Source organism: Onychomys torridus, chromosome 7 (genome assembly GCF_903995425.1).
Source record: "Onychomys torridus chromosome 7, mOncTor1.1, whole genome shotgun sequence".
In the NCBI taxonomy this organism is placed as follows: domain Eukaryota; kingdom Metazoa; phylum Chordata; class Mammalia; order Rodentia; family Cricetidae; genus Onychomys; species Onychomys torridus.
In genome coordinates this window covers 32,086,397-32,107,318 of record NC_050449.1, presented here as the reverse complement: position 1 = coordinate 32,107,318, position 20,922 = coordinate 32,086,397, and the positions used below count along the sequence as shown (strand labels likewise).

At 37.9% G+C, this 20,922-nt stretch overlaps 1 protein-coding gene across 1 annotated transcript; it reads right to left on the bottom strand.

Annotated features, from left to right (window-relative positions):
- Window positions 1-14,613: 14,613 nt before the first annotated feature.
- Window positions 14,614-15,558, bottom strand: LOC118587961 (olfactory receptor 145-like). The gene has a single exon (XM_036194170.1). The coding sequence runs from the start codon at window positions 15,556-15,558 to the stop codon at window positions 14,614-14,616; it is 945 nt and encodes a 314-aa protein (XP_036050063.1).
- Window positions 15,559-20,922: the final 5,364 nt, after the last annotated feature.

Here is a 20,922-nt window from a genome sequence, read left to right as displayed (position 1 = left end):
GGAACACAACTGGCATACATTCCCAAGCATAGCCCATTCCTGAATTTCAGTTTTTCTTTGATAGCCCATGGTGTCTAGTACGATCACTGCCTTCAAATTTTAGGGTAACTCCATTAATTCCTTTTTATCCATGAATATATATTAAGAAGCTTATACTGTTACAAGAATGTACATGACTTTCTCAAAGGTCTTAATGTTAGTTATCATTCGACAAACTCCTCCATCTATTTGCCCTCCTATATCCTGTCCAACTCTATCCTCCTGCTACATTATTCTCCATTCTTTCTTCATCCCACCTGTGCTCCAGATTTACCCACATTTTCTTCCTGGCAACTTGAGCACTACACAAATAGAAAATCAAGAAAACCTGTCCAGTAAACAATGGGTTCATTATACTTTCCATCAGTAGATAAAATCCTATATATTTGTTGATAATGACTTCTTTCATACATATCACACATACTTCTTCATCAAAGTCTGTGATGTCAAAGGGATTTTATCTGTTTTCCTCACAGCTACTTCTGATGCACTTAAAAACAATTAAACCTGACATAGGCAGGGGTTGTCCTATAAAAATGTATGGAAGAATGAGTAAATGATCATCCTTTCCCAGTTCTCTAAGAATGCATATGGGATATTGCTCAACAAGAAGTTTAAGGTGTTAATGCTCTTATTTATAGACAAGAAGGTGGAGATTGATGACACCCATAAAGAATGTACAGCCACAGACAACACCCAGAGGCCATCAAAGGTAATACCAGATTGGAGTTACTAAGAATAGAAGAAAGAAAAATAAAAAGTAATGGTTCTCATCATGAATATCACCCTGCTTTTCTGAATAATACTGAGAGTACCCCATGTCTTTTTTCACATAATACTTTCATAGACAGAGATAAGAGGAATATTTGGGACAGTGCAGTACATTAAGGTCTGAACTGCCACAATTTAGGTTCTGTTCCCTTTGTAATGGCATTGGGAGCCATTAAAAAGTTTTATTCTTTTGTGGCACAAAACTGAAACATTAGAGAACTCAGAAAGATTGAAATGGCCTGAGAACACTGGGGAAATGACCAGCACTAGAGAGAGGCAATAGCATGAGTTGCAGAGGCAATTACAGCTGTGGGAAGAGAAGAGACTGTGAGATACAGGGAGTGAAGAGGGAAGGATAGGAAAGCAGCAATGAAGGGGAAGAAAACAGGGAAGAGAAAGGAAGATCCATGAATTAAGAACAACACTATGAGAAGTTCTGATAATCAAAAAACATAAAAGAGACATTGCAAAGGAAGATGAAGCAAGTCTTTTAGTAAAAGGGATACAGGAAAACAAAATAACAAAACTAGCCAAGACACTAGCCTATGGGCTGACTAAATTGTGAAGCTGTCATAAGCAGAAGTTAGAAAGAATGAAATTATGGCTAAATTTTTACCTTGAACTGGTCATTAAAATACAAGTCTAAAGTGGGTGAATGTACCAAGAAGACTTAATGAATTCAGAAACAAACATCAGAACATGAGAAGAATCATGGGTCATTTATCTAAATAACAAATACAAGGTTGCTGAAGTCTATGAATAAAGGAAATAATAGAGCAGACAGAATTTTAAAAAAGGAAATACCCAAACTACAGATGTCTTTCTGTTTAGGATGAATTACAGTAACTACTGAAGTGAACCTCTATTATTCCTGACTCTCTAAAACTACTAAGGGACCAAAATACCTTAGAGCAAACTTGAAATGATCCCCATAGGGCATTCATTCCTCAGGATCCCAAAGTGATCATGGTTTTGTGATTCATTAAATATGTTCTATACAATGTTACAAATGTTTTTGTTGGCTAATTTTATTTTTATTTTATTTTTTATTCATTTCTCTTCTCCAGCTGAATATAAAGTGACTTCTAGCACTATGAATGTTAGTCAGTAGGGGTCAAGATTCTAGCTGGGTGTCAGCTGGATTTCTCCATATTCAATGACATAAGCAGTGTCAGCAATAAGGCCTTATCACGTTCTTGGGAAAAGCAAATAATTTCTTTTTCAATGTCCTGTGAGGTCTGAGAGGCCTGTCTATATGACCCTATTGGTCAACAAGTTAACACAATGTAACCCATTCCTCGGACTGGAAGCTTTAGTTGGTGGCATAAAATGTCTAGTTGAGGTATGTCTTCCATATTATATGGTGACTTCATTTAAATTCCATTCATATGTATTTGGACAAGTCTATAGTAGAAAGTTTTCTTATGGCTTTTCAGAAAGCCACTAGTTTTAGTTGTCCCTCCACATATTCTTCAGAACATCTTTTTTGTTGTTGTTGTTGTTGTTGTTGTTGTAGTTGTTTTCTTTTTCTTTTGTTTTATAATTATGTGTTTTAATTTTATACATCAGCCATGGGTTTCCCTGTCCTCGCTCCTCCCGCCCCCACGCCCACCTTTCCCCCAACCCCTCCCCTACATTCCCATGTCCTCCAGGACCAAGACACCCCAGGGGACTGATTTCAACCTGGTGGATTCAGTACAGGCAGGTCCAGTCCCCTCCTTCCAGGCTGAGCATGTGTCCCTGTGTAAGCCCAAGGTTCCAAACAGGCAGCTCATGCACCAAGGACAGGTACCAGTCCCACAGTCTGGGAGCCTCCCAAACAGATCAAGCTATTCAATTGTCTCACTTATCCAGAGGGCCTGATCCAGCTGGGGGCTCCACAGCCTTTGGTTCATAATTCATGTGCTTCCATTCAATTGGCTATTTGTCCCTGGGCTTTTTCAAATCTTGGATTCAACAATTCATGCTCTTACAGTCCCTCCTCCTTCTCGACAGTTGGACACCTGGAGCTCCACCTGGGGCCTGGCTGAGGATCTCTGCATCCACTTCCATCGGTTATTAAATAGACAAATTCTAGGGTGTTTAGTCATCTGATCACCAGACTAGATCAGATCAGGCCCTCCCTCGAACACTGCCAGCAGTCTACAGAGGATATATCACGGTGGATTTCAAAGGACCTCTCGAGCACTCTGCCTATTCCTGTTCTCATGTAGTCTTCATTTATCATAGTCTGTTATTCCTCCTTCTCCCTTTCTGTTCTTGATCCAGCTGGGATCTCCTGCTCCCCTAAGCTTTCTTTCCCTCAAATCTTGCCCTTCATTACTCCCACTGTCATCTAGGTTGTTCATGTAGATCTCATCCATATCTCTGTCATTGGGTGATCCCTGGGACTTTCCTAGGGTCCCATTTTCTAGGTAGCCTCCCTGGAGTTGTGTAGCAGTCTAGTCATCTTTGTTTTACATCTAGTATCCTCCTATGAGTGAGTACATACCGTTTGTCCTTCTGAGTCTGGATTACCTCACTCAGAATGATTTTTTCTAGATCCACCCATTTGCCTGCAAACCTCATGATGTCATTGTTTTTCTCTGCTGCATAGTACTCCATTGTGTATATGTACCATATTTTCTTTATCCATTCTTCAGTTGAAGGGCATCTAGGTTGTTTCTAGGTTCTGGCTATTACAAACAATGCTGCTATGAACATAGCTGAGCAAGTGCCCTTGTGGTATGATTGAGCATTCCTTGGGTATATGCCCAAGAGTGCTACAGCTGGTCTTGAGGGGGGATGGATTCCCAATTTTCTAAGGAAGCACCATATTGATTTCCAAAGTGGGTGTACAAGCTTGCATTCCCACCAGCAGTGGAGGAGAGTTCCCCTTGCCCCACATCCTCTCTAGCATAAGCTGTCTTCTGTGTTTTTGATCTTAGCTATTTGACAGGTGTAAGGTGGTATGTCAGAGTCATTTTGATTTACATTTCCTGGATAATTAGGGATGTTGAGCAATTCCTTAAATATCTTTCAGCCATTTGAACTTCTTCTGTTGAGAATTCTCTGTTTAGTTCTATAGCCCATTTCTTAATTGGACTGTTGGGCATTTTGATTTCTAATTTCTTGACAGATACACTCATGAAAACACAGGCAATAGATAACACCACAGCAGTAAACCCCAAAGAAGAGAATTACACACACAATACCACCAAAAAATAAAAATAACAACAGGAATGAACAATCACTGGTCATTAATATCCCTTAATATCAATGGACTTAATTCACCTATAAAAAGACACAGAATAACAGAATGGATATGAAAACAGGACCCATCTTTCTGCTGCATACAAGAAACACACCTCAAATTCAAAGACAGACACCTCCTAAGAATAAAAGTCTGGGAAAAGACTTTCCAATCAAATGGTCTTAAGAAGCAAGCTGGTGTAGCCATCCCAATATCCAGCAAAATAGACTTTAATTAAAATCAATCAAAAGAGATGATGAAGGACACTACATACTCATCGCAGGAAAGATCCACCAAGATGAAGTCTCAATTCTGAACATTTATGCCCCAAACACAAGGGCACCAACATATGTAAAAGAAACATTACTAAAGCTTAAATCACATATAAAACCCCACACATTAATAGTGGGAGACTTCAATACCCCACTTTCACCTCTGGACAGATCAGCCAAACTGAAACTTAACAGGGACATAATGGACTTAACTGATGTTATGGCTCAAATGGACTTAATCGATATCTACAAAACATTCCACCCAAACAAAAAAGAATATACCTTCTTCTCAGCACCCTATGGAACCTTCTCTAAAATTGACCACATACTTGGCCACAAAGCAAATCTCAACAGATACAAAACAATTGGAATAACTTCCTGTCTTCTATCAGACCACCACAGTTTAAAGTTAGATTTCAACAACAGAAAAAAACTACAGAAATCCTACAATCTCATGGAAACTGAATAATGCTCAAATGAATCACCAACGGGTTAAGGAAGAAATAAAGAAAGAAATTAAAGACTTCCTAGAGATCAATGAAAATGAATATACCACATACCCAAACTTATAGGATACTGTGAAAGCAGTGCTAAGAGGGAAATTCAAAGCACTGAATTGCCCACATAAAGAAGCTGGAGAAATCTCACGCTAGTGACTTGACAGCACACCTGAAAGCCCTTGAATAGGTAGAAGCAAAGTCTCCCAGGAGGAACAGACGCCAGGAAATTATCAACTTGAGAGGTGAAATCAATAAAATAGAAATAAAGACAACAATACAAAGGATTAATGAAACAAAGAGTTGGTTCTTTGAGAAGATCAACAAGATAGACAAGCCCTTATCCAAACTATCCAAAAGACAGAGAGAGAGCATCCAAATTAACAAAATCAGAAATGAAAAGGGGGACATAACAACAGACAATGAGGAAATCCAGAGAATCATCAGGTCATACTTCAAAAACCTCTACTCCACAAAACTGGAAAATCTAAAAGAAATGGATAATTTTCTGGATAGGTACCACATACCTAAGTTAAATCAAGACCAGATAAAACATTTAAATAGTCCAATAACCCCTAAGGAAATAGAATCAGTCATTAAAAGTCTCCCAACCAAAAAAAGCCCTGGACCTGATGGTTTCACTGCAGAATTCTACCAGATCTTCAAAGAAGACTTAATACCAATACTCTTTAAATTGTTCCACACAATAGAAGCAGAAGGTATATTACCAAACTCCTTCTATTAGGCTACAATTACCCTGATTCCTAAACCAAACAAAGATGCAACAAAGAAAGAGAACTACAGACCAATCTCCCTCATGAACATTGATGCAAAAATACTCAATAAAATTCTGGCAAACATACTCCAAGAATACATCAAAACAATTATCCACCATGTTCGAGAATATCTTATATGTATTAAATGTGTTTTGGTTATATAAACTCCCATTCCTTCTCCAGCTTCTCTTATAACCTGTCTGCCACATCCTCTCAAATTTGTGTCCTCTTGTTCTAACCCACTGAGTCAAATCAGTGCTGTTATGTCATCATGGTTGCAGAGCCATCCACTGAAGCATGGGCTTCTCTGAAGAAAACTGACTCTCAGTAGCCTAGTAACCCTATTAGGTGATGTAGGAATATGAACTGTGGAGATAAGAGGGACTCATGAACCCATACACCTAACTGAGGAGCTAGTGAGAGTTGATAGTTCCAAGTGGAGAGTCATTTTTCACTAAGGATATAATCCCTGTTAAGTCAACCATGCTCAAGAAGTTGACCGCACATCCCTGAGTATATGCTCTGGACCAATAAGACTAGGTGGGTTGTTTAAAAACAAAACAAACAAAAAAGGAGCATGAAAGTAGGAGAGGACAGGAAGGTAAAGAGTAGGTTTGGATATGAAAGGAGTTAGGGAAGGAGTCAGATGAACATCATCAAAGTTTGCAATTTGCCCAGCTGTTTTTCAGTCTTGTGTGGGCTCATTATGTTTACTTCCCTACCTTTTGGAATGGTAATGTATATCCTGTGTCATTATATTTTGGAAGTATGTGATGTGTTTTTGTATTTGATTTTACAGGTATTAGGGTTAAGAGATTGCAATAATCTCAGAAGAGACTTTGAACTTTATACTTTTAAATAAGTTTAAGACTGTTACAGACTGTGGGGACTTTTGAAGTTGGACTGAATGCATTTTTGCATGATGATATGCCTTCAAGCTTTGGGGGGCAAAGGAATGGAATGTGGTGGCTTTAAAGAAAAGGGCACTCAAAGAGAATGCCACTTTTAGGAAGTGGAGCTTTGTTAAAGTAGGTGTGGCCTTGTTGGAGGAAGTGTGTCACTTGGGGTAGGCTTTGAGTTCTCTTTTGCTCAAAGTATTACCAGTGAGACATACCATTTCCTGTTGCCTACAAAAAGATGTAGGACTTTTGGCTACTTCTCCAGCACCATGTCTGCCTATACACCACAATGTCCCACCATGATGATAATGAACTAAACCTCTGAAAATGTAAGTCACCTCAGTTAAATCTTTTTCCTTTATAAGAGTTTCTATGATCATGGTATCTCTTCACAGCAATAGAAACCCTAACTTAAAACACTGAGTTTACATCCTAATTCATGATACTTGAGATTAAAATCTCACTGAGAATTAGTAGTCCCTTGAATATAGGTGATAGGACCCCTCTGTAGTTTTTATATAGAGTAAATATAATTAAGGAAATTAGTGATGACTAATTGGAATTCTACATACTGTATTATTTCTAGGACAAGTATATGCACTGAATATTATTTATTTACTACACTATTTCACATTTTTATTCTCTATTTGAATAACCAAGTGGCCTTATTAAAGAACTATGAAGAAAAGCTGTACTTTAGTTTTTTAACAGAAACAGTGATTTAAAATGATTGTTTCAGTAAAAGGTATTTAGATTTTATTATCATTATCAATAATTATTTGCATTCATTGCATTTAACAAATTAAATCTTTTCATTCAACAGATTAAAATCAAATCTGTGCACTGGGATACAGGCCATTGATAGAGTTCCCTGCTGTATTTCATTGTCATATCCAAAGGAAGCTGTTTCCCTGCCAATGAGCACTGCCACTGTCTCTTACAATTCTTCTCCCATGCCTTCCAAGAAGTTGCCTGTACCTCGGGGTGGGGGAGTGTTAATGCAGATGTCCCATTTACAACTGAGTGATAGTTATTCTTCACTCACCCCTCCTTCATCCTACCCTTCTATCCTAGTAACTATCAGGCAAAATCCTTTTGGAATGCACTAACCACTAGTTTCTACCAATTCAAATGCTAAAAATGTCAGCAGACAGCATCTGAGAACTATAACAAAGATGTTTCCACTTTGCTCCAATCTCCTACCTGATGACCCTGCTAGTATTTGAAAGGTGCATTGATTTGTGACTTTCTTCTGCTCTGTTACTATAAAAGCCTCTGATATGTGTTGCAAGCTGAATCCCTGTCTCTAAGTTGAAGTCAATTCAGAATAAATGATCTCCTTGAGGTGACACAAGTTTTTGCATTGAGATCAGTCATCATTTAACTTCTAAGACTTGTCCTATTACCTAGATTGTTTAAAATTAGTAGCTCAGAATGTCCCCCAGATAGACAGATGTGAACATTTTCAGAACTTCCTTGTGATTTAGTGAATTAAATTTTTACATGCTTTTGAAATCTAATTAAAGCCTATAGCTTCTCTTGCTTTCAGCTAACTTAAAAATCACTAATCTTGGACCATACAGGTGAACAATGTAAAATGTATTCCCTCACTTGGATTTCCTGTAATTTGCTGAAAGCATGGACTCTTCAATTGGGCTTGAAGATTGTTCTAGGGTGACAAAACAGGTCATGAGCTTGACATCTCCACCTTCGCACTGTATCTATATTCTTTTTTCTCTTACCTTTGGGTCAGATGGCTCCTGTTAAACTTTGCACACAGACATGCTAGACATTCAGAGAAAGGCAATAGGAGATTGAGATATGCCAAAAATTCCTCATCTCTCTAGTCCCCCTCATGCTAAATATACATTATGTGACTAACACAGCTTCTAGGTTTACAGAGGCATCAGGATCCACAGATTGAAAACAACCAGATTTTACAACTTTGGAGCACTGACTACAAGGCCCTAGTCACCAGAACTTTCCTAATATAAACGCTTTTGTAACCCTTGCCAAAGTCAAAAGGAACTAAATTAGAACTGAGTTAAGATCGTCATTTCTGGGCACTAGCCATCATCTTGCTTGGCAGACTCTATCAGTATTTGTTTTCACTTCAATAACACACTTGGCTCCTTTTTCAATGGCCTCTATAAATGAACTTTGATCCAATAAACAATGATGATTTCTCCGAAAGAGAGATTCGTCATCAGAAGACGTAAATTTAACATATGTGTCTTTTGACCATTAGAGTGATATATTTCATACATAGCGTATTAGATAAGTTGTTTCCATCACTGATGTAGCTTTATTTTTTTAGATCTAAATGTAAATCTGATTGTTCTATGTCTATCTATGTAATAAAATAAGATTCTCCCAGAATTAACCAAAAATGGTTTTATTTCATTAACATTTTAATCGTTTCCTTTTCATAAACTGTAAAAAAAAATCATTAATACGTCACATCTGAAAAAAAAAAAACAAAAAAAAAACACTTGAAATTCCAAAACTGAGTAAATGCCTTACGCTTTTGTTCTATTTTCAAGAATCTGAAAGGCTTCTAATAGGCCCATCACTCCAATGTGTGATGGCTTTTCTTAAGGAAATCTTACTAAAAGAGATGTGTTCCAATGATCTTTACCCCAAAAATTATAGATAAGCAAGGATAAGAAAATATTAAATACTCAGATTTGATCAGTAGGCTAAATATATTGAGGAAAAGAACTTAGAATGTCACAAGAACATGATCACAAAACTTTTCCTAAGGAAGCATGAGGCATGATTTCAGTCATCAAGGTCATTCTGGCCTTCAGTTGCTCATCACATTTCTTACCTGGAGTAGAGGACACAAATGACCAATGGTAGATCAGCAGCCAGTGCTGTTTCTAGGTACCAGCTCGGTGGTAATGAACAGTGTGCTTGCCATAAACTTGCTACTTTTGCTGCTGCTACTGCTGTTTCTTCTTCTTCTTCTTCTTTTTCTTCTTCTTCTTCTTCTTCTTCTTCTTCTTCTTCTTCTTCTTCTTCTTCTTTTTCTTCCTCTTCTTCTTCTTTTTCTTCTTCTTCTTCTTTTTCTCCTTCTTCTTCTTCTTATTCTTCTTCTTATTATTATTCTTATTCTTCCTCCACCTCACCCTCCTCCTCCTTCTTCTTTTCTTTCTTCTTCTCCTTCCTCCTCCTTCTCCTCGTCTTCCTCCTTCTTCTTATTCTCTTCTTCATCTGTAAGAACTCAGTGTTGAGATGTCATTTTGGAAACAATCTTTTCAATCTCTGGGAGCTTAAATTTGTGTTCTCAACCCAATGACTATCTTCAATGTTCTCACAGTCACAGTCCTTCTATTTGTCTTCAGATGAACAATACAATTCACTTTAGAAGACATTGCTACTCAAATATGTGCAATTATTATTCATCAACTTTAAACTACATTTCTTTACATTAAATTCCATCTTTCCAAAGTTTAAAGGGTGGTTTTTAACTTTTACTCTTTCTCTTTTTTTAGTGTTTGTTGTTGTTGTTGTTGTTGTTGTTGTTGTTGTTTCATTTAGTTGTTCAGTTTATACATTGTTTGGTTGTTTGGTGGGTTGGTTGGTTTGGTTTGAAAGACACAGTCTGCTTATAGAGCACATGCTGACTTGGAACTCACTTTATGGTTTAGGAAAGCCTTGAACTATTCAGCTTTCTGCCTCAGACTCCTATGTGTGGGATTACAGTAACTGATAAAGTATGTGTACCAAAACTGGCAGAGTTTTCTGGTTTGTTTGTTTGTTCCATTGTTCTGTTTATCTCACTATATGCTCCTAAGACTATATAGTAGCTGGGCCTGGTATTACATACCTATACTCCTAACAACTCTGGATGCTGAGTTCAAGACATATCTGGACTCAAGGAAGGACTCAAGTTCACATGAGTAAGCTAATGAGACTTCGTTCCAAATTCAAAAGTAAAAAGAGAAATGACTATTTATAGCACTATGATAAAGCACTTCCATGTGTGTTTTTAATATCTGGTACATAAATGTTAAAATTATATTTTTCCCACTGTGTCATTTGCTTAAGTGTGTGAAAAAAATTTCAGGAAAGTGCAACAGATAGTATGGCTTAAAGAAGAGATCATTTCCTTGCAGCTCAGGGGACTAAAAGTGTGGCTTATGTGTTTTCTGAGGCTTCTCTGTTAAGTTTACGGATGACTATGCTTTTGCTGTGCTGTTACCAGGTCCTTCCTGTGTGTATATCTATTCTTGATGTTTATGTGTCCCATTTCTTTTTTCCTAAAGAAACTAGTCCGATTGGTTTGGGACCAACCTTAACATTATTGCAAATTAAATTAAATGAGTTTTAAACTAATCACACCGTTAAGAATCTAGTAATGTTACAATCCACTGTTCTGGGGAATGAGACACCAACAAAAGTTCATGCAAGAACACACCTACCTAATAACCACTATTCTACAAGGAAAGTAAAGACAATATGGAATTGCACAGAGATGGCAATATCAAATTAGTAAGACCTCATGTTGTGATTCACATTACTAAGGGAGAAAAGGAGGCTGTCAACCCACACTGGCATGAAATCACATACTGTTTGGAGTTTCTACTTTTTTCATATTAAAAGGATCATGATATGTGTACATATACACTGCTATTTACAGATGACCCAACAATTTATCCTGTGTTCAGAATTAAAGCATTTACTATATGCCGTATTTTGAGAATGAGTCTATTAAATGAATAAATGAGTCTATTATTAAATGAATAAAAAGTAAGTATATAAAATGATACTATTCCTCCAATAAAATCCCTACGAAATGGCTGTTTATCATGAGTATTCGTGTTTGTCTGCCATGGAAATTTACTACATCCCTTCCTAGTAGTACAAAACAACAAGGTTTCCTTAACTATGTTTCTGTATGCTCTTGGTCCTTTTCTCCATATGCTGATTCATATGTGTTATATGTGACAAATTATATTTGCTTTCATATTACAGCTTGAATTGATCTTACAAATGTAACAGTAAATACATTTTTCATGGATGTATATGAATCTTAAATTAACCCAAGTTAACACCAACTATGTATTAACACAAATTCTTCCCCAACTCAATTGCAGTGACAGTGATACCAATATCTATCATTGGGTTGTTACACTGTTACTAGCAATGGCAGCTATGGGAACTGCTAGCAGAGTACCATCAGTGCCTAGAACTTGTTAAGTCAAGAGTAGTGGCAAATGCCTATCATACATCCTCAAGAAACAAAGACAAGAGGATGATAAATTCAAGACCACACTGAGATGCACCACACAATGCTGTCTCAAGGCAAAAGAAGAAAAATAAGCAATGAGAAGCTATTGAGGATCAGGTACATACTTACTTCAAAGAAGTTAAGTGAAAAAAAATACATGTTTATGTTTCTGGGATATGGTATTTAAAATAAAGTACCACAATATTTTTAAATGTATATCATTATTTGTCATTTACTTTATGTGTACCTCCCACAGAAGTTTTAACATTAGATGTGCAGAATCAAAGACACAGAAGACTCAGACTCATGCTTGCAGAATTCAGACTGAAAACCAAGTCATTTCTGTTGGTCCTTCCATTTGGCACAGCTTACTAAACTCATGCAGACACAGGATCAAGGGGCTTCAAACCCAACGCTTACTGCTGTATCAGCTGACATCTAGCAACCTTGACTCCTTTTTCAGGTATGTACAATTAGCAAAGAATCATCACCTCTCCTGTTGGGCATGCAAACTTTTATTGTTTATTCTTTCATGAATTTCAGTTCCAATTTTTCATGAAGTTACATTAGTAATTGACCATGTTACAGAATATAAAAAGAAGAAAAAGATGTCAGATGTTGGATTGATATCACCCAGACATTTATTGTGCTTATTTATGTCCGTTCTTTTCCCTTGCAAATCCCCAATTCAACCTCATGTTAACTACTCCTCACACTTGTACGCACATTCTTCTGCTTAGCCTTCTGCCATAGCATTCATCTGCTCCCCAAAACAATGCCTCATCATCATCAAGGTAGTAGTTGCTGCCTCTAAAACTCTGCTCAGCTCCTCCCTTTCCTTAGCTGTTCTGTGAGCAACTATGCCTGTAGTCAAGTCACCTGCCACATCCTCTAAAAAGTCCTGCAACCAGCCCACCCAAGACATTAAACAGTTATTCTCAGTACAATTACATTCTTCCAAGACTTTGTGTATTATTTTCCATTATATATTCACAAATACGAAATTTAACTTTATCACCACCTTACTACTCTGTAGCCTTCTGAGATCATAAATGTCTTCAGCATTCTTCAGAGCTACATTTGTAATTTTGGCAAAATCCTAGATATCTTGATGTCTACAATTGCATAGACACTCAGTTTATATTTTCTCTTTCATCCTCTGTAGACTGCTGGCAATGGTCGAGAGAAAGCCTGATCTGACTTAGTCTGGTGATCAGATAGCCAAACACCCTAAAGGTCGTGCTGGAACTCTCATCCAACAACTGATGGAAGTGGATGTAGAGATCCTTGGCCAGGCCCCAGGTGGAGTTCCAGGACTCCAATTGCTGAGAAAGAGGAGGGACTGTAAGAGCGTGAATTGTTGAGACCAAGATTGGAAAAGCACAGGGACAAATAGCCAAACAAATAGAAGCACATGAATTATGAACCAAAGGCTGTGGAACCCCCAGCTGGAGCAGGCCCTCTGGATAAGTGAGATAATTGAATAGCTTGAACTGTTTGGGAGGCATCCAGGCAGTGGGACCCGGACCTGTCCTTAGTGCATGAGCTGCCTGTTTGGAACCTGGGGCTTACACAGGGACACTTTGCTCAGCCTGGAAGGAGGGGACTGGACCTGCCTGGACTGAATCCACCAGGTTTAAATGAATGCCCAGGGGAGTCTTGGCCCTAGAGGAGATGGGAATGGAGGGGAGGGGCTGGGAGGAAGGTGGGGGCGGGAGCAGGAGCGGGGAGGACAGGGGAACCCGTGGCTGATGTGTAAAATTAAAACACAAATATAATAAATTTAAAAAAGGAGAGGAAAAAAACTACCAAATAGCAAAAAACAACAACAAAAAACAACTAATCATTGTATTTTATGAAGGTAAACAAATGACTACTATTAAATTAAGACTGTATCATTTGTTTGAGGACAAGAAAAAATTCTTTTAGCAATGAGAAATAAAATGGCTTAGTCAAATCCTTCCCGATGAAGACATAGCTTGTATTTATATGCACATTCTTGCCCTCAAGTCCATTTATCCTAAATGACCATAATTACTGTTCATTTTTAGTCTGTAAGCACTGGAATCAAAATAGACTCATCAACTCCTCCTTACTAAAGAGGCTAAAGAGACAAGACAAGAGTGAAAAAGGCTTTTACCCTCCATATTTTAACCTTTAGGGACACAAAGGAACCATTCAAACTGATCTACTAAAAAATCTACAAATATCCCCAGAGGGTTATTAACTGAATGAATGAGATGAGACAATGTCTCTAAGACTACTAAAATCAGTATGTCAGTAGCACAATAATGTAACTTCTAGGTGTACACTAGCCAAATATCTCACAGTTGTGCTTAAGATGGATAAATGGAAAAGCATTTGCCTAGCATGCAAGAGGACATGAATATGATTCCTTAAACACATGACCTGCAAAAACATGCAAAAATGTATGTTTAAAAGATCTCATGATCTTATGATTTCTGAGTATAATATTATCCAGTGCTCTATATACTTAAATCCTGGTGATTTCTAAGCCTAGAGTGTAACATACTTGTAGATTGCTACACAAATATCTTGCTCAGTTTTCAAACCTGAAAAAAGATACATATGATTTTGGAAAATTATGGAATAAACTATGCTCTCTACCCTTCACTGTCTTTACTTCTGAATTTTCTTTGATAATTAAATTAATTTTGCATAAGCTAAATAGTTTTAATTCCACACTATTCTCACCATTGGTTACAATTTTGATGTTATTTAAGTTGGTTGTTGTTTTCAAAGATTTTGAAGACAGTGGGTCAAATCCAGGGCCTCACAAATATAAACAAATGCTCTACAAATTATCAACTCCTCAAGTCCTATGATTTACATGTCCTAAGATTTAATTACAGGACAAATATAGATTCTGCCTATATAAACATTCTTTTCTTCAAAGTTTTTCTCAGTGCAATGTGAACATCCTTATTCCTTAAACTATAGATGAAAGGATTCAGCATTGAGCCCATAATGGTATAAAAAATGGTAGCTACTTTGTCATCATCCACAGATGAACTAGTGGGCTTAAGATACATGAATGATGAGGCTCCAAAGAAAAGAGAAACAGCTATTACATGGGAGCCACAGGTACTGAAGGCTTTTGACCTGCCCTCTGCAGAATGGATGCCAAGGATGTTAAAGACTATCAAGGTGTAAGAAATAAAGATAGTCAGGGTGGGCACTATTACATTGATACTAACAACAATGAAAACTACCAGCTCATTGGTGGCAGTATTTGTGCAGGAGAGCTTCCGGAGAGGAACTATGTCACACACATAGTGATTGATGATGTTGCCATCACAGAAGGTCAGACTTAGTATGCTACCAGTATGGGCCATGGCCCCTGCAAACCCCATCACATACACACCCACAAGCATCAAATGGCAGACCTGATGGGACATGGTGACCTGGTAAAGCAGGGGCTTACAGATGGCAGCATATCTGTCATAGGCCATGGCTGTCAAAATGTAACATTCATCAATAACAAAGAAACAGAAGAAAAAAAGTTGAGTCATGCACTTATCATGGGAGATGATGTTCTGCTTCATAAAACTCACCAGGATTTGAGGGGTTATGACAGAAGAACAGCAGGAATCAATAAAGGCAAGGTTGAAGAGAAAGTAGTACATGGGAGTGTGTAGGTGAGGGTTCAAAACAATCAGAACCATCAAGCCCAGGTTTCCCACCATGGAGACCACATAAATTCCCAAAAAGAGGAAGAAGAGAGGCAGCTGGAGATCTGGCTGCTGTGTCAAGCCCAGCAGGATGAACTCCTTCACTGAAGAGACATTACCTAAGGCCATTCTTTTCTGGGTCATATCTGTGAGAACAGTAAAAATCATAACATTAAAAGTATATCCCAGCCCTCTCGAAACTATCCCCTTAAAATGGGACTGAGAACCAAACTTGAATGATAAAGTCAAGCCCACACTTCTCTGTGACTTTACTTTCTACATTTTATGGAAGTTCATGTACAGAAATAAACATAAATAAATGAAAGGCCATTTCCTTGGGAATAATATTCAGGGAACCAGTGACCATTTTTGGATCTGCAGCATCTCTGTTCTTCTGCTGTCTTGAAAATCAACCTCCCACTTAATGTTCAATGATAATCTCAAAAGAGAAGACACAAAGCACATCAAAACCTCAAGGTGGTTTAGAGAAAGAAAAACAGGCATGCATCCTATTAAATACTTACCCTTGTGCACAGGGAAGCCACAAGTTACCTCACTGACACTTCTCTATTATCAGAGATGGGCAAATAATGTGTGACCCTGTAAATGTTCATACACCCAAATATATACATTTTCATTTATATATATTTTCTTTTCTGTTGTTACTAAATTTGCCTTTCTGGTAATGAGGGAAATTAATTTTGGATGGCAAAGTCAGAGCCATCATTTCTGGATATTAAGAAAAGCCATGATTGTAGATCATTATTACCAGTGTTGACTTTTCCAAGGTTGTTTTCTCTATCCCAGAGATTGTTAAATACCATCTACTGATGTCTAAAGAGCCAACAAATTAAGACCCAAGAGAGTTTTATGAGCCTGTAATCTTAGGAACCTCATTAAAAATTGAAAAGTGTATGTTTCCCATGTATTTTCCCTAAGAGATTATATTTTATTGTCTTGGTAATTAGGGATTAGTTCAATAGTAATGACATTGGCTTATTGGAGGTATACAATCTCATTTTCAATTTATTGTTTGAAAATTTTATCCATATATGCCATGTGTTTTCATCAAGTTCACCCCTGCATCTTTCTTCTGAAATTCCTCTCTCAACATCCTACCATTAATCTCACACTTCATCTTTTTTTCTTTATATTTTTAACCTATGAGTTCAGTCAGCAGTGTCAGTGGTTATATAAATGTAGGGATATCTATGTGAATATAAGTACCCTCTCTGGGGCCATATCATTTCAAATGACTATGATTCTCCTAGTAGCCACCCAACTGACAATAGTTGAGGTGGAACTTCATGATCATATCCTCCTTCAATGTCTCTATCTCGTCAAGTTTGATTTTACACAAGGTCTTACACATACCATTGCAACCACTGTGAGTTCACTTGAGCAGTGAACATATTGAGTCTTGAAAACATTGCTTCAGTGAAGTTATCTATCACCCTTGGGCTTCACAACCTTCCTACCTCTAATTCACTTATGACCACTTAGGCTTTGAAGAAGGGTTATGATGTAGAGGTCCTATTTAGGATTCAGCACTTCCAGACTTTTATTCTCTGCCTATTTCCAGGTTATGAATGTCTTTGTTAATCACCATCTATGGCCAAAAAGCACTTCTGATAAAGGTTGAGAGATACACTAATCTATGGGTATATGTATAGTAGAAATGTATTACAAGTCAGTTTAATTTTTTATCCAAAGCAAAAAAAACATAAAAACAGTACTTCCCTAGAACCTATAATCTATCTAGTCTCAGGTAGTTTACCCCACTGATTTGCTAAGAATGAGTTTGGCCTACAGAGCAAGTCTGAAGTCCAAAAAGAAATTTTTGGTTACTCCAACAGCACTTGTACCAATATAGCACTAGAGGGTGTATTCTTCCAGGTCAGCAATTATTGTATCTCTCAGGATTCACAGTTACATGTAATTGATTATCACTATTTCCCTGTGATAGCCTGCCTGGACCTTAAGTACTACAGAAACTAGACAATAGAGATGAAACTTCTAGGCAGATACAAGCTTTATTTCCCCAAGTTATGACTTGAATATATGGTATCTCAGTAATCAAATCTCACCATCATGTAATGGGCATAATCAAGAGCAGTGGCATTAGCCTGTAATATTGGAAGGTTCTAAGGAATACAACTGGCAAACAACTCAAGAAGGTAGCCCATTCCTGAATTTCAGTTTTTCTTTGATAGCTGATAGTGTCTAGGAGACACATTGTTTCCCAATTTTAGGGTAACACCATTTAAACCCTCTTTACCCAAGAATACATCTTAATAAGCTTATACAGTAGTAGGATTACAAATGACTTTCTCAAAGATCTTAATGTTAGTTATTGCTCATCAAACTCCTCTGTCTTTATTGCCCTTCCATATCCTGTCCAGCTCTATCCTCCTGTTCCATTATTCTCCATTCTTGCTTCATCCCACCTGTGCTCCAGATTTACAATTTTTACATTTTTCCTGTTAACTTGGCCACTCTCCAAATAAAAACTCAAGAAATCTTGTCCAATCAACAACAGGTTCACTATACTTTTCATTAGTAGATGAAATCCTATATATTTGTTTATATCTTCTTTCATACATATCACACATACTTCTTCATCAAAGTCTGTGATGTCAAAGGTATTTAGTCTATTTTCTGCACAGCTACCTCAGATGCACTTAAAATAATTAAAATTTACATAGACGGGGGTATGCTACAAAAATATATAGAAGAATGAGTAAATGAATATTCTTTCCCAGTTCTCTAAGAATGCATACAGGATATTACTCACAAAGAAGTTTTAGGTGCCAATGCTCTTATTTACAGACATGAAAGTGGACATAGATGACATCCTTAAAGAATGTACAGCCATGGACAACACCCAGAGGCCATCAAAGGTAATTCCAGATTGGAATTACTAAAATCAGATGAAAGAAAAAATAAAAATCTATAGCTCTCATTCATGAATATCACTCTGCTTTTCTAAACAATACTGGGAGTATCCTGTGTCTTTCCCCACACAATAGTTGCATAGACTGAGATCAGAATGAAATTTATAACAGTGCAGTATAATAAGATCTGAACTGCCAAATTCTAGGTTTTGTTCCCTTTGTAATGGCATTGGGAGCCATTAAAAGGTTTTATTCTTTTGTGGCACAAAACTGAAACATTAGAGAACTCAGAAAGATTGAAATGGCCTGAGAACACTGGGGAAATGACCAGCACTAGAGAGAGGTTATAGCATGAGTTGCAGAGGCAATTACAGCTGTGGGAAGAGAAGAGACTGTGAGATACAGGGAGTGAAGAGGGAAGGATAGGAAAGCAGCAATGAAGGGGAAGAAAACAGGAAAGAGAAAGGAAGATCCATGAATTAAGAGCAAAACTATGAGCAGTTCTGATAAACAAAAAAATATATAAGAGACACTGCAAGGGAGGATGAAGCAAGTCTTTTAGTAAAAGGGATACAGGAAAACAAAATAACAAAAATTAGCCAAGACACTAGCTTATGGGCTGACTAAATAAATTGTGAAGCTGTCACAAGCAGAAGTTAGAAAGAATGAAATTATGGCTAAATTTTTACACTGAACCTTGAACTGGACATGAAAGTACAAGTCTGAAGTAGGACAATGTACCAAAAAGACTGAATGAGGGTGACAGTTGTGTGGCTTGTGGAAACCCCTGGCATGGGACCAGGATTTATGCCAAGTACATGAACTGGCTTTTAGAGCCTATTCCCTATGTTGAGATGCCTTACTCAGCCTTGGTGTAGGCAAGAGGGGCTTGGTCCTGCCCCAACTTGGTATGCCAGCCTGTGTTGACTACCCAAGGGAGGTCTTACCCCCTAAAGGAGGGGATGGAGTTGAGTGGGGGAGGGGGGGGAGGGAACAGGAGAAGGAGAGGGAGGGGAACGGTGGTTGCTCATGTAAAAAGAAATACATTAAATAAATAAAAATAAAAAAGACTACATGAATTCTGAAACAAACATCAGAACGTGAGAAGATTCACAGGTCATTTCTCTAAACAACAAAGCACAAGATTGCTGAAGTCTATGAATAAAAGACATAATAGAGCAGAAAGAATTTTTAAAAAATGAAATCTTCCAATTACAGATGTCTTTCTATTTAGGAAGAAAAGAAATATAGTAGCTGCTAAAATTAACCTCAATTGTTACTGACTCCAAAATTACTAAGGGACCAAAATTCCTCAGGGCAAAATTGAAATGTACCCCACAGGACAGACATTCCTTGGAGGTCCCAAAGTGATCCAGACTCTGTGACTCATTAAATATGTTCTATACAATGTGTTACAAACTGCTTTTGGTTAGTTTTCTTTTTATTTTCTTTTTCATTCATTTCTCTTCTCCAGCAGCACACAAAGTGACTTCTAGTACTATGAATGTTAGTCAGTAGGGGTGAAGATTCTTGGTGGGTACCAACTGGGTTCTCCATGTTCAATGGTATAAATGATGTCAACCATAAGGGTATATTAGTTTCCTGGGGAAAAACCAATAATTCTTTTGTCAATGGCCTGTGAAGTTCGAGAGACCTGTCTATAGGACCCTAATGGTTAAGAAGTTAAAATGTAACCCATTCCTGGGACTGGAGGTTTTAGTTGGTGGCATAAAATATCTAGTTGAGGTACTGTCTTCCACATTATTTGATGACTCCCTTTAAATTCTATTCATGTGTATTAGGACACTTTGTGTGTGTGTGTGTGTGTGTGTGTGTGTGTGTGTGTGTGTGTGTGTTTCTTTTTTTCTCCTTTTTTTATTTATTGTATTTCTGTTTTAATTTTACACATCAGCCATGGGTTCCCTTGTCCTCCCCCCCTTCTGCCCCTCCCCCCACCTTCCCTCCAGTCCCTCCCCTCCATTCCCATCTCCTCCAGGGCCAAGACTCCCCTGGGGATCAATTCAACCTGGTGGATTCAGTACAGGCAGCTCCAGTCCCCTCCTTCTAGGCTGAGCAAAGTGTCCCCGCATAAGCCCAAGGTTCCAAACAGCCAGCTCATGCACTAAGGATAGGTCCGGGTCCCAATGCCTAGGTGCCTCCCAAACAGTTCAAGCTATTCAATTGTCTCACTTATCCAGAGGGCCTGATCCAGTTGGGGGCTCCACAGCTTTTGGTTCATAACTCATGTGTTTCCATTAATTTGGCTATTTGTCCCTGTGCTTTTTCCAATCTTGGTCTCAACAATTCACACTCTTACAGTCCCTCCTCTTTGTCGACAATTGAACTCCTGGAGCTCGCTCTGTGGCCTGGCCAAGGATCTCTGCATCCACTTCCATCAGTTATTGGATGAGAGTTCCAGCATGACCTTTAGGGTATTTGGCCATCTGATCACCAGAGTAGGTCAGTTCGGGCTTTCTCTCGACCAATGTCAGTAGTCTACAGTGGATGTATCATTGTGGATTTCTGAGGACCTCTCTAGCACTTTGCTTCTCCCTGTTCTCATGTTGTCTTCATTTATCATGGTCTGTTATTCCTTGTTCTCACTTTCTTTTCT

Excerpts from the sequence above, each read along its gene's own strand:
- LOC118587961 (XM_036194170.1), bottom strand. The coding sequence starts at position 15,558 with ATGACCCAGAAAAGAATGGCCTTAGGTAATGTCTCTTCAGTGAAGGAG.